This window comes from Pteronotus mesoamericanus, unplaced genomic scaffold (assembly GCF_021234165.1).
Source record: "Pteronotus mesoamericanus isolate MK-2021 breed Mesoamerican mustached bat unplaced genomic scaffold, CSHL_Meso_final scaffold_54, whole genome shotgun sequence".
In the NCBI taxonomy this organism is placed as follows: Eukaryota; Metazoa; Chordata; class Mammalia; order Chiroptera; family Mormoopidae; genus Pteronotus; species Pteronotus mesoamericanus.
Window position 1 is genome coordinate 77,059,019 of NW_026555321.1, and position 13,838 is coordinate 77,072,856.

The 13,838-nt window shown below is 34.8% G+C and overlaps 1 protein-coding gene across 1 annotated transcript in view; it reads right to left on the reverse strand.

Annotated features, from left to right (window-relative positions):
- Positions 1–13,838, reverse strand: part of PXDNL (peroxidasin like) — a 354,687-nt gene that overhangs the window by 33,551 nt on the left and 307,298 nt on the right. The window contains 2 exon segments of the mRNA XM_054595292.1: positions 12,802–12,887; positions 12,889–12,956. Of these exon segments, the coding sequence (XP_054451267.1) occupies positions 12,802–12,887; positions 12,889–12,956 (154 nt within the window).

A 13,838-nucleotide genomic window follows, 5' to 3' on the forward strand; every position in this document is an offset into this window, starting at 1 on the left:
CACAATGGCCATGTTTTACTTGGAGAGATGGAGGCAACATGTTTTTCACTCACTGGTAAACCTTGTTTGGAAAAAAAAGTACAAATTAGTCAAATGAGATATTTAACCTGTTATTTTGTAATAGATCAGCTTTAGGAAAAACAGCATTGTTTTTTGAATGGCCAGCAATGTAAGTCACAGACAAGGAAATACACACTGTATATTTTTTCTAAATACAAACTGTCAGAGCTACTCACATAAATAATATGAAATTAAGATTAGAAAAATATTTTAAAGGACATAAATCCAAAAGGCTCATTTAGCATTAAGCAATGTAATTACCTTGAACATAATTCTAAACCATCTAACACTGAACTCAATTAAAAATATTTGCAAAGAAGACATGCCAGCAATAATGGAATCACATTGTTTCATAAGATGATTTTGTTTCCTTAAAATTTGTTCTAGATGCTTTTCAGGTTGGTGAATACCTGGCGATTTGGGGATAGTGGTATGCTCAGCGAGCACAAAAGCTTCATACCCCTTCCCACATACCTTGCCCTATTTATTTCATCCATCTGGCTCTCCCTGACTAATATTCTTTTGTCGTAAATTGATATTCTACCCATTGCCAGATCCTTGGAATATTGATATAGTAAACACAGTTCCTTCCTTCATAGAGGTAGAGTCTTGTAAGAAGACAGACGTGTAACAACATAGCAATGGTCTCAGCCACCATGTGATAAAGAATTCAGACAAGAAGAAGGGGGAGAACAATATATTGAATATGTATATGCACATTACACAGAGAAATAAAGCAAATATGGTCAAAAAGGTTTTGTTCTAAAACTCTGAACACCACCCTGGCCAGGTGGTTCAGTTGGTTGGGCATTATCCAGCGAGTTAAAGGTCACCAGTTCGATTCCCGGTCAGGGCATGTGCCTGGGTTGCAGATTCAACCCAGGTCAGGGCATGTATGTGAAGTGACCAACTGATGTTTCTCCCTCACATTGATGTTCCTCTCCCTCTTCCAGTTTTCCCCTCTCTCTAAAATCAAAAATAAAAATAAAAAATAAAAAATCTCTGAATGTCAAATATTAAAAGTTACCGATATATACATGCTATCTCTGGCTAGACAATGAAATAAAATTTGCCAATATTAACAATGTTAAAAATGATATAAAATGGTGCATCACACCTGTAAATGTAAAATGCATCACTCCCCTTTCCGTTGACTTCCATCTTTGTTCATATCTTCCTTTTCAATATATTCCTTTCACATTGTCAGTTTGATGCAAACCAAGCAGCAATCATATATAAAAACACAAAGGTTTGCACAAATGAAGTTTACTTAGTTTTCTCCTCGAATGTGCCAATGAACACATTTGATTTAATGAATAAGTATGAACAATCTTTATTAAAAGCAATTCATTGCTAAAAGCATTTATTGTTTTCTAAGAACTAAAAACTGTGACTACCTACCAGAAAGATAAAGATGAATAATTTATCATCCATGCCCACAAATTTAAAAATTCCCCTCTACATACAAAGACATCTTTATAAGTTAGAATGTAATTATAAGGTTTGCTTGTAACCTACTGTAACTATCAAAATAATATTTAATATAGTTATGATTTTTTTACAATTATCAAAATTTATATGGTCTAGAACCTCAACATTAGAAATGTCTGACTGGTTTAGAACATTCTTCCATTATGTCAAAATCTTATTCAAAATCTTCTAGTGACACTGAAAGATAGCATATTGAAAGCCAAATTCATTAGGCTTCCAGTTATATTGCAATCTTTGCCTATTATTCTCACCGGTAAAACTTTTATTCCAAAAAGCATAGTGTACCATCCTTCCTAAATCTAGTCTTTATTGATATCGAATTATATATTTAAAATTTGTTTTTGAGTGTTATTCATAGTTGCTGGTAACTACTTTTCTATTAAATAGCCCAAGAATCTTTAAAATTACATTGATAGTTGATTTCTAATTTTATTAAATTATTTTAAAAGAAAAGGGTCCATAGAAACTGATTCTTTGCTATGATAAGAGATTTTGTTTATAAGTGATTAGTTTGGGTAACAGTTTCATAGTTACTTGAAAAATACAGTATATTTTAGCTTTTCATATAGTAGCTAAATATAAAATAAAATCAAGTTTCTTAGGTGGTTTAGAAATTCTTCCTAATTTTTGTTCTTATTCTTTCTGAGAAAAGAAGTATAAATATTCTTACTATAATTAGGTTGTGTTAACTTATCTTTCTAACGCTCTTAATTTTGTTTATATTTTGGCAGCTACTTTCTAAGATATACAAAGATTTATAAATCTTATGCAATTATACTTTTGCCTTCAAAATATAATTTTAGTTGATATTAATGTTTCCTTTTTATTTTTTATCGTTCTTCAGGTATAGTTCTCTATTCCCCCCAATTATCCCCCCGCCCACCTATCCCTACCTCCCACCCTTGATCGTACCCTCTTTTCTCTTTGTCCATGTGTCCTTTGTACATGTGCCTTGATGACCCTTCCCATTTTTCCCCCTGTTATACCCTCCTCCATCTCCTCTGGTTGCTAACAGTTTATTCTTTATTTCAATGTCTTTTGTTATATTTTGCTTGCTTTTTTGTTTTGTTGATTAGGTTACATTTATAAGTGAGATGAAGTGGTATTTTTCTTTCACTACCTGGCTTATTTCACTTAGCATAATGCTCTCCAGTTCCATCCATGCTGTCCTTAAGGATAGGAGCTCTTTCTTTCTTTGTGCTACATTGTATTCCATTGTGTAAATATACCACAGTTTTTTGATACACTCATTTACGGATGGGCACTTTGGTTGCTTCCAACACTTGGCTATTGTAAATTGTGCTGCTATGAACACTGGGAAGCACAGGTTATTTTGAATTGGTGTTTCAGGAATCTTAGAGTATATTCGCAGGACTATAATTGTTTTCCACAGTGGATGCGTCAGTCTGCATTCCCGCCAACAGCATACTAGGGTTCTCTTTTCTCCACAGCCTCAACAGCACTTATTGTTTGTTCATTTGTTTATGATGGCCACTCTGTCTGGTGTGAAGAGGTATATCATTGTGGTTTTATTTTGCACTTCTCTGAAGGCTAGTGATGCTGAGCATCCTTCCATAATTCTCTGGGCCCTGTGTATGTCTTCCTTGGAGAAGTGTCTGTTCAGTTCCTTTGCCCATTTTTTAATTGGACTATTTCTCTTCCTGGAGTTCAGTCTTTTGAGTTCTTTATATATTGCGAAGATCACACCCTTGTCTAAGGTATCATTTGCAAAAATGTTTTCCCATATGGTTGGTTTCCTTTTCATTTTGCTGATGTTTTCCTTAGCTGTGCAGAAGCTTCTGATTTTGATGAGGTTCCTTATTTATTCTTTTCTTTATGTCCCTTGCTTTAGGGAACATATCAGTAAAAATGCTGCAAGGAATATCTGAGATTTCCCTGCCTATGTTCTCCTTAGGACTTTTACGGTGTCATGACTTATATTTAAGTCTTTTATCCATCTTTAGTTTATTTTTGTGAAGAGTGTAAGTTGATGGTCTAGTTTCATTTTTTTGCATGTAGCTGTTAGATCTCCCAATACCATTTGTTGACAAGATCATCTTTACTCTATTTTATGCTTCTGCCCCCTCTGTCAAATATTAATTGACCATAGATAACATGTATTTATTTCCAGGCTCTCTATTCTGTTCTATTGGTCTATGTATCTGTTCTTATGCCAGTACTAGACTGTTTTGATTACTGTGGCCTTGTAAGATAGTTTGATGTTAGCTATTGTGATCCTCCCAACTTTGTTCTTCTTTCTCAATATTTCTCAATATGGGGCTCTTCAGGATTATTTAAGGTTCCATATAAATTTTTGAAATGTTTGTTCTATATCTGTGAAATATGTCATTGGTATTTTAATAGGGGTTACATTGTATCTGTAAATTGCCTTGGGTAATATGGACATTTTGATGATGTTAATTCTTCCAGTCCATGAACACAGTATATGCTTCCATTTGTTTGTGTCCTCCATAGTTTCTTTCTTCAGTGTTGTATAGTTTTCTGAGTACAAGTCTTTTACCTCCTTGGTTAGGCTGATTTCTGGATACTTTATTTTTCTTGTTGCTAGAGCAAATGGGATTTTTTTTCCTGACCTCTGATTCTGATATTTTGTTGTTGATGTACAAAAATGGCTTCAATCTGAATATTGATTTTGTATCCTGCTGTTTTGCTAAATTCACTTATTAGATCGAGTAGATTTTTTGTAGAGTCTATAGGGTTTTCTATGCACACTATCATATGATCTACAAATGGTAACAGTTTTACTTCCTCCTGTCCAATTTGGATGCCTTTTACTTATTTTTTTTGTCTGATCACCGTGGCTAGGACTTCCAATACTATATTGAATAGAAGTGGTGAAAGTGGACATCTTTGTTCCTGATTTTGGTGGGAAAAATTTTAGTTTTTGCCCATTGAATATAATATTAGCTGTAGGTTTCTCATATATGGCCTTTATTATGTTGAGGCATGCTACCTCTACTCCCACTTTACTGAGTGTTTTTATCATAAATGGATGCTGTACCTTATCAAATGCTTTTTTCGCATCTATTGATAGGATCATGTGATGAAAGGTCTTTTTTTTTTTATGTGACATATTATGTTTATTGATTTGTGAATATTGTACCATCCTTGCATCCCTGGGATGAATCCCACTTGATCATGGTAGATGATCTTTTTAATGTATTGCTGGATACAGTTTGCCAATATTTTCTAGAGAATTTTAACGTCTATGTTCATCAGCAATATTGGCCTGTAGTTTTCTTTCTTTGTTGTGTCTTTATCTGGTTTTGGGATCAGAATGATGCTGGATTCATAAAAAGAGTTTGAAAGTCTTCCTTCTTCTTTAATTTTTTTATTTTTTGGAACAGTCTGGGAAAGATAGGTGTTAGCTCTTCCTTAAATGTTTTTGTAAAATTCTCCTGTGAAACCATCCAGTCAAGTATTTGTGTGCCAAAAGTTTTTTGATTACTGCCTCAATTTCACCAGCTGTTATTGGTCTTTCAGGCTTTTTGCTTTTCCTTCATTCAGTTTTGGAAGATTATACTTCTTTAGGCATTTGTCCAATTCACCCAGGTTTTCCAATTTCTTGGCATATAGTTGTTTGTAGTAGTTTTTTACAACCCTTTTTATTTCTGTGATATCAGTTGTTATTTCTCCTCTTTCATTTCTGTTATTATTTATTTGGGTCCTCTCCCTTTTATTCTTGATGAGTCTGCTTAAAGCCTGTTGATTTTGTTTGTCCTTTAAAAGAACCAGTTCCTGGATTTATTGATACTTTGAATTGTTCTTTTAGCCTCTATGTCATTTAATTCTGCTCTGATCTTGGTTATTTCCTTCCTTCTACTCGCTCTGGGCTTCATTTGTTGTTTTTTCTCCAGTTCAGATGTAGGGTTAGGTTGTTTATTTGAAACGTTTCTATCTTCTTTAGGCAGGCCTGTATTGCTGTGAACTTCCCTTTCAGGACTGCCTTTGCTGTATCCCATAAGTTTTGGACTGTTGTGTGTTCATTTTTATTTGTTTCCAGAAACTTTTTGATTCCCTCTTTGACCTCATTATTAATCCATTCATTGTTTAATAGCATGCTATTCAGTCTCCATAAGTCTGAATGTTTTTGAATTTTTTCCTTGAGGTTGATTTCTAGTTTCAGAGCCTGTGGTCTGAGAAAATGTTTGATGATTTCAATTTTATTGAATTTGTTGAGGCTTGTTTTGTATCCTATCATGTGGTTTATCTTTGAAAATCTTCCACGTGCATTTGAAAAGAATGTGTATTTTGCTTCTTTGGGATGAAAGGTTCTATATATATGTCAGTTAAGTCCATTTGATCTAGGACATGGTTCAATGCCACAACATCCTCTTTGATATTTTGTTTGGAAGATCTATCCGTTGTTGACAGTGGGGTGGAAAATCCCCTACTATCAGTGTGTTCCTGTCTATATCTTTCTTGAAGTCTACAAGGATTTTCCTTATATATTTGGGTGTTCCTATGTTGGGTGCATATAGGTTTACAATGTTTATGTCTTCTTGATGGATTCTTCTCTTGAGTATCATGAAGTGTCTTTCAGTATCTCTTTTTATCACTTTTTTGTTTCAAAGTCTATTTTTTCTGATATAAGTATTGCTACCCCAATTTTTTCCCCTGTTCATTTGCTTGGAATATTAAAACTTGGAATTTTAATTATGATATGTCTTGGAGTAGGTCTCTTTGGGTTCATCTTGATTGGAACCATCTGTGCTTCCTGAACTTGCACAGTTATTTTCCTTTTCCTGGTTCGGGAAGTTTTCTGTCAAACCCTTCACTTTTGGTCCCTGCAGGTCTTTTTTCCTGAGGTGGGTCCCGTGTAGGCAGCATATGTGCGGGTGATGTGTTCTTATCCATTCAGCTACATTATGTCTTTTGATTGGAACATTTAATCATTAATATTTAAGGTTATTTTTGATAGGTACTTATTCATTTTTTCCCCATGTACCTCTGTTGCTTTCTCACTCTGTTTCTTCCTCATCTTAAAGCAGTCTCTGTAGCATTTCTTGCAGTGCTGGATTATTGGAGATGTATTCTTTCAGCTTCTTTCGTCGGGGAAATTTGTTATTTCACTTTCCATTTTAATTGAGAGCCTTGCTGGGTAGAGTAGTATTGTTTGCAGGATTTGCTTTCTCATTCCTTGGAATATTTCTTGTCATTCCCTTCTAACTTGTAGTGTTTCTGTTGAGAAGTCAGCTGCTAGCCTTATCAGGGCTCCCTTGTATGTTAATTCTTGTTTCTCCCTTGCTGCTTTTAAGATTCTCTCTTTGTCTTTAAAACTTCACATTTTAATTACAATGTGTCTTGGAGTGGGCCTCTTTGGATTCATTTTTGCTTGGGACTCTCTGTGCTTCCTGAACTTGCATAGTTTTTTCCTTCTCCTGGTTCAGAAGATTTCTGTCATTATTTTTTGAAACAGCATTTCTATCCCTTGCTCCTTTTCTTTCTTTTTGGTCATCTTATGATTCAAATGTTGTTTTGTTATATGTTGTCTTTCAGTTCCCTTAAGGTATCCTTATACTTTTTTAGTCTTTTTTTCGTGCATCTTCTCTATCTGGGTATTTCTTTCTACCTTGTCCTCCAGCTCACTAATTCAGTCTCCTTCATTCAGACTGCTTGTAATTCCTTGCAGTGTATTTTTTATTTCATAAATTGTATTTTTCATTTCTCCTTGCTTTTTCTTTAAAGTCTGTTTCCTTTTTCATACTGTTGTAGTTCTCACTCCATTCCCTGTAGTTGTCTGTGAGTTTCTTGAGCATCCTTATAAACATTCTTGTGAATTATATATCTGATAGTTTACTTCATTTCATTTAGTTCTTTTACTAGGGAGTTTTCCATTCCTTTCAACTGCAGGTTCTTTCTTTGTCTCTCCATTTCAGATGACTCTTTTAGTTTGTTTCTATGGTTCCTGATGCTCTGCTTTGCCAGCTATCTTTGTAAGGTGAAATTCTGAGGTAGTAGTTCTGTGGGACTTAGTTGTGTGGTTTCTTTGGTCTCTTTGTCTGGATGATCTGAGGTTTCCCTTTCTTCCATTTGTGTGGGCTTTCTTGTGCTTGTGTTTCTCTTGCTGGTGGCTCCTTTGTTGGTGGGTTATCTCCTTTAGTGGGTTTACTGGTATTCACAACTCCACATTATCTTGTATGTGATCAGGGGCAGGCTGAAGGTGAAATGGAGTAAACAGTGATTATTCTATGGGATTTAAAGTACCAACAAGTAGAGAACAAATAGGAGATCCTTGGAGAAGTACAGCAATAACCATGATAATTCACCCAACTAGCCACTTTTTATTTATAAAAGGTGAAAAAGAGATAAGACTTCTATTAGAGGGGAAAAAGAATGTGAGCTGACTCCAGAAAGCAGAGCTCTTATGTGGGGTTAGATGGTGAGATAGAGTGAGAGTAAGGGATAGAAATCTGGGGTAGTGTGGGGACAGAATAAAGTTAACCACAACAGTAATAAAGCTCAGGAAGATAGCAAAATGGACCAAGACCAAGGAAGGGTGCTATGTGGGATTTGGAACAATATGAGAAGAAATATATAATCTGAATAAGAAGAATAAAAAGTAAAAGACCAAGAGTAGTGTGTTACTGGAATATGAGTGCAGTGACAGAAGAAAAATTAAAAAGCAAAATTAAAGGAAGAACAAGAAAACCAGTCAGACAATGAAGCCAAACAAACAAAACAAAGAAAACAAAATGGAAGGAAAAGAAATTTTAAAAAGTATATAATATAATGTAATATAATATAAAAATAACAAAAAAAAATGCAAGTTCTGAAGAAGAGGAAAGTGAAATTTTTCTCAGTTGTTGGCATTAGCCTTCTGATTTTTTCCTGGATCTGTCTTTGGTCCTTTCACAGCTCCAGGTCTTACTGTCTTAAACTTGCAAGAAAAAAAAAGAGAGAACAAAAAATTTTTTAAGAACCTCCTGCTAACTTTAAACTCACCAAGAGGGTTCCGCTGGTCTTCTTGGATGCTGCAGACTGAGTAGGGCGGGGATTTTTTTTTTTTTTTTTAACTTTCTCCTGGATCTTCAAGGATGAGGGCTGGTATTGGGCTACAATATTCTCAGGTTCCCAGCCTCCAGCTCAAGTCCTCAGAGCACTGCGCAGCCCACACACTGGCCGTATGCGCCATGTCAGTGCCTTTAATCTGCTTCATTGTGCATCCTTTGATTAGGCCCTGAGGTGCAGAGTGGGAGCAACTCACACACTTCTTCCTTACTCTTTACTGGCTTGGGCTCTGCCTGCACACAAAATTCCTTCAGAGCAGTTAAGTTCCCCTATTAAATTAAGTCTGTTTGGGGACTTCTACCTCCCTGAGCCCCGGTTGCCCTACTTTGATCAGTCCTTAAAGCATCTTGAGTGGGAGCAAATCATACCCTGCCCCTCCTTCTTTGCTGGCCTTGCCACTGTGAGCAAGAGGTCTTTGCACAGTGGGTTAGAGCATTTTTTTTTTTAGTGAATTCCTCTTGGTTGTGGACTGCCTTTCATAACAAGCGCCGGGCTTTTCACACAGCCCAACTCTCTGACCAGTCCTGAGACAATCTGTATCTTCGTCAGTCGCGGCCCATATCATCTCCCATCTCCTGGTGTCACCAGGCTCCTCAATTTCTCTGGTACTGTCCCAGCTAGCCACCACAGTTCCAGCTAGGGAACGCTGCCTGCTGTGTGTCTCCCACTAGGTGTTTATCCCCCAACAGCGATTTCAAGTGACCAGGTCTCTACTGGCTCAGATCTGTGGTTTCCCTGCTCTGGGAGGGGCAGGAGCTGCCAAGTTATAATTGCTATCCTGGCTCTCCTCCAGGGGTCCTGCAGCAGTCACAGTCCCTGGAACAGGGCCAGGGGACCTTTCTGTAGGCCTGCAAAACCTCCTTACCATCTGTTCTTAAACGTCCTCGGCAGTCTTTGGCTTCCAAACTTCAAATAAGCTAAGATTTCATTGGCTGTTCACTCAGTTCTTTAGAAGATCAGCTAGGTGTTCCAGTTTGGGTACACAAGGAAGTAGGTTCTGCTCCTACCTACCTTGTCACCATCTTCCAATCTGATATTAATATTTCTGTAGCACTTTCATTTTGATTAGTATAATTCAGAGGTTATGTCTGTTTAACTTCCAATCAGTGTTATAATGGTTTAGGTGTGCTTCATAAGTAGCACTTGCTGGGTGTTTTTTTAACCAATTTTATGTTTCTCAATAGGTTATTTAAATCTCTACATTTGTTTTCACTGATGTACTTTGATTTATTTCTGATGAGGTATTTTGTTTTCTTTCTTTCCATGCCATTTCTTTCTTTGCCTTTTTAGTCTATTTCTTCTCCTTTGTCAGAGTCATACAGTATTTCCCTTCCCCTAGTATGAAAGTTATATTCTGTTAGTTAATTTTTAGTATTTTACCATAATTTTAACAGGCCTTCTTGACTGATCTAATTTCAAAATTAGTAGTACTCTCCACTTCAAAAATGAGGCATGGAAAATAATTTAATTATGTCCTCTTTCCTCACAATTCTTTAGTTAGCATGTCTAATATTTTACTTCTCTCTTACTTTAAACTTGATCAGTATTATATTTAACAATCTCAGTTTATTCTTTTTTACCAACATGTTTAAAAGTAGTTTATTTACTTTTGCTTCTTGCAGATCACATCTTCCCTGTGGATCCAATTGCCTACTTACTGAAGCACATCTATTTGTAGTCTGTATTTTATTTTTAACAAATATTCCTGAGTAAGACTCAATTCTTTGTCTAAAAATGTCTTTATTTTAACTTGTCAGATAATTAAGTTGACCTAAAGTTGAAAGAAACCAACTTTTCCTTAACACTTTAAATATATTTCATACCTTGTAGCTGATACAAATTTGTCATTTTGAGCTGGGCATTTGAAGAGAATCTGAAAATTATCTTGAAATAAAAGCTTTTTATCTCTGGTTTTCAACATTCCAATCATAATGCACCAGGTATAGATTTCTTTTTAAAACCTTCTGAAAATTAATACGAGTCAGTCTGAAATCTCATGATTATTATTTTTTTAATGTCTGGAACATTGTTAGTTGTTATATCCCTAAACACTGCTTCCAGCTCATAATTTCTAACCTTTCTTACTAAATATGTTCCAGGTCTTTGCATTTTAGACTCCATGTCTCTTAACCATTCTGAAACCTACCTTACTTCACTAAATCTACATTTTAATGCTTTAATTCTACCTGTGCTTGGTTTAATCAGTTTTTAACTCACTTCTCCAAAGATCCTAAAGTCAGGACAGATGTTATCTCCAGGGGAAGAAAATAGGATACTGGGGTGTCCAACCTTTTGGTATTTCTGGGTCATACTGGAAGAAGAGTTGTCTTGGGACACACCTTAAATACATTGGGACATGTAATCAGAAAAAAAAATCTCATGTTTTAAGTAAATTTCCAATTTTGAGTTGGTCTGCATTCATAGCCATTTTGGGTTGCATGTGGCCTGTGAGCCACAGGTTGGACACCCCTGCCCGTATAAAGGAAGGGATACCTAGTGCTTCTAATTAATTGACAGTATTTTTTTCTTAACTTGGTTTATATTTGTTTGTTTCAAATTATTTGCTATACTATATGTTTCATGTACTTTCACTATTTGTATTATCTTTTAATAGAAAATTATTCAATAACAAATAGTCAAGAAGTTAGAACTTGATATTAAATTTCTTGGCATAAATTATTCTTTTATTTTTAATTTTTCTATATGAATTAATACTTTAACAGATATTTCCACCTATATCTCACCTTTCTTTATTTTTAACCCTTCTTTCAATTTCTTTGTTTCCTGTTAAATGCATCTTACCTTCTTTCATCACTATAATTAAAACCTTTATGTCATACATTCCATCAGGCAATATGATTTTTCACTTTACATTAGTCAGTACCTTTGTAACCTTGAACACATAATGACTGAATTTGTACTGTAAAAAGTCCAAGCAAGCAGCTTTAAGACATTGCAAGCATCAATTTCTGTTTTTCAAGTACCCTTGAACAAACTTTAAATGGAAATCAATTAAAGTCTTCTTTTAATTGAAGTTTTTCTCTTGGGCTAGATTCCAAATTTAATAGTATTTATAACTGCCTTCTTTCCAAGCTATTTTTAACCTATACTTATTAGTTTTTGGCAAGAATTAAAGCCACATTTTACAAGCATGTCTTAGATTGTGACTAAACTAGAAACCTAAATTATATATAAAAAACACATCAACCATTTTTAATACCTCTTAGAATATTTTATAAATAAGAAGATAAAAATTCAGAGCTGATTATACACATGTCAAGAAAATCAATAAAATGTGTGCAAGAATGGAGGAGATACATGTGAATCATTCTTATTACCAATAATGTAATTAATAATACGGTAATTGTTTAAATACTATCATTGAATTAAGTGTTAAATACAGAATTCATTTTATTATCTATTTTATATTGTCTTCTAATTTCTTTTTGTCAGGTTTATTTCATCTTTTTAAAGGTTTATTATTACTAATTAATTTTATATTCACAAGTTTTTGAACACATATGTTCTGCATTTTGTCAAATAGTTCAATGATAAATAAATACTAATACTTTAAATAATCTTGAATACCTTTTTTTGACAATTCACATACATAATCCTATACTGATTTACTATATAAAACTGACAACATAAAATATCATTTTGAACCTAAAATAATTAAGGTGACATTATATTAAATTATATTTCAATTTTAAAACATAATGGTTTGTTATTAATTCTAATATTCCTTCTAAAAATAATATAAAATTATTTGTCAGTTTCATAATCATTTATGTCAAGAAATATGCAATTTTTAAATCCCCTGCATACCTTTAGCAAGTAAAGAAGTAAAATTAAATATATTTTATCTCTAAGAAACTCTGATAATTTTGGAAATTTCATCTTTAGATAAATGAGGTAAAGTAAGACAAAAAGATCACTGAAATTAGAAAGAGAATTGCAACACATGCCCATGCTCAGTATTTATATGTTTCATTTCTAAGTCATCTCAGCCCAGCAAGAGAAATAGTATTTCCTTTGTTACCTCCACACCTTGAGGCTCAAAATAACTCAAGGACCCTCTGTAACAAAATAATTAGTAGTATATTTTTTTAAAAAATACAGAATTATAGAATTCTAAGATATTGTTGACAAAGAGCTATAGGTAGTTTTACTTATGTTCTGCATTAAAGTTTTATAGATGCAGAAAATATTGCATACCACGATTGAATTCTTCTTCTGTCACTGAAACTATGGAGTGTGGATGGAGCCTTCTGGGGTATTCACACCTGGCAGCAGCCTGAATTATAATTTTGCATAAATTCCCCCAGCCATGTTAAATCACAGTCACAAACTAGAGCATCATAATCCAGACGCTTATGCATGCAGGCAAGAATTACAACTGTTACAAGGGACTATTAAATTCTATTTTGAATCTTTTTGATGAAATCGTTTTTTTATTCTTGTTCAGTTAGAGTTGTCCCCATTTTCCCCCCATTCCTCTCCCCGGCCCAACCCAATCCCATTTGTAAAGATGATTCTAACCCCGTTGACCTTGTCCATGGGTCCATTGTACATGTTCCTTGATTTGACCCTTCCCCTTCTTTCCCAAATTATCCACCCTCCCTGCCCCACCCCAGTTACTGTCAGTACGTTTTTTATTTCCATGTCTCTGGTTCTTTTTAGATCGCTTGTTTGTTTTGTTGATAAGGTCCCACTTATAGATGAGATCATATGGTATTTGTCTTTCACTGCCTGACTTATTTCACTTAGCATAATGCTCTCCAGATCCATGCATACCCTCACAAAGGGTAGGATTTCCATCTTTCTTCCTGCTGTGTAGCATTCCATTGGGTAAAAGTGCCACAGTGTTTTGATACACTCATTTACTGATGAGTACTTAGGCTGTTTCCAACACTTGGCAATTGTAAATAATGCTGCTGTGAACATGGGGGTGCACAGCTTCTTTTGAATTGGTGTTTCATGGCTCCTAGGGTATAATATCAGCAGTGAAATTGCTGAGTCAAAAGGCAGTTCCATTTTTAGTTTTCTGAGGAAATTCCATACTGTTTTCGACAGTGACTGCATCAGTCTGCACTCCCACCAACAGTGGACTAGGGTTCCCATTTCACCACAGCTTCACCAGCACTTGTTTGTTGATTTATTTATGATGGCCATTTTGACCGGTGTGAAGTGGTATCTCATTGTGGTTTTAATTTGCATCTCTCTGATGACTACTGATGTTAAGCATCCTTTCA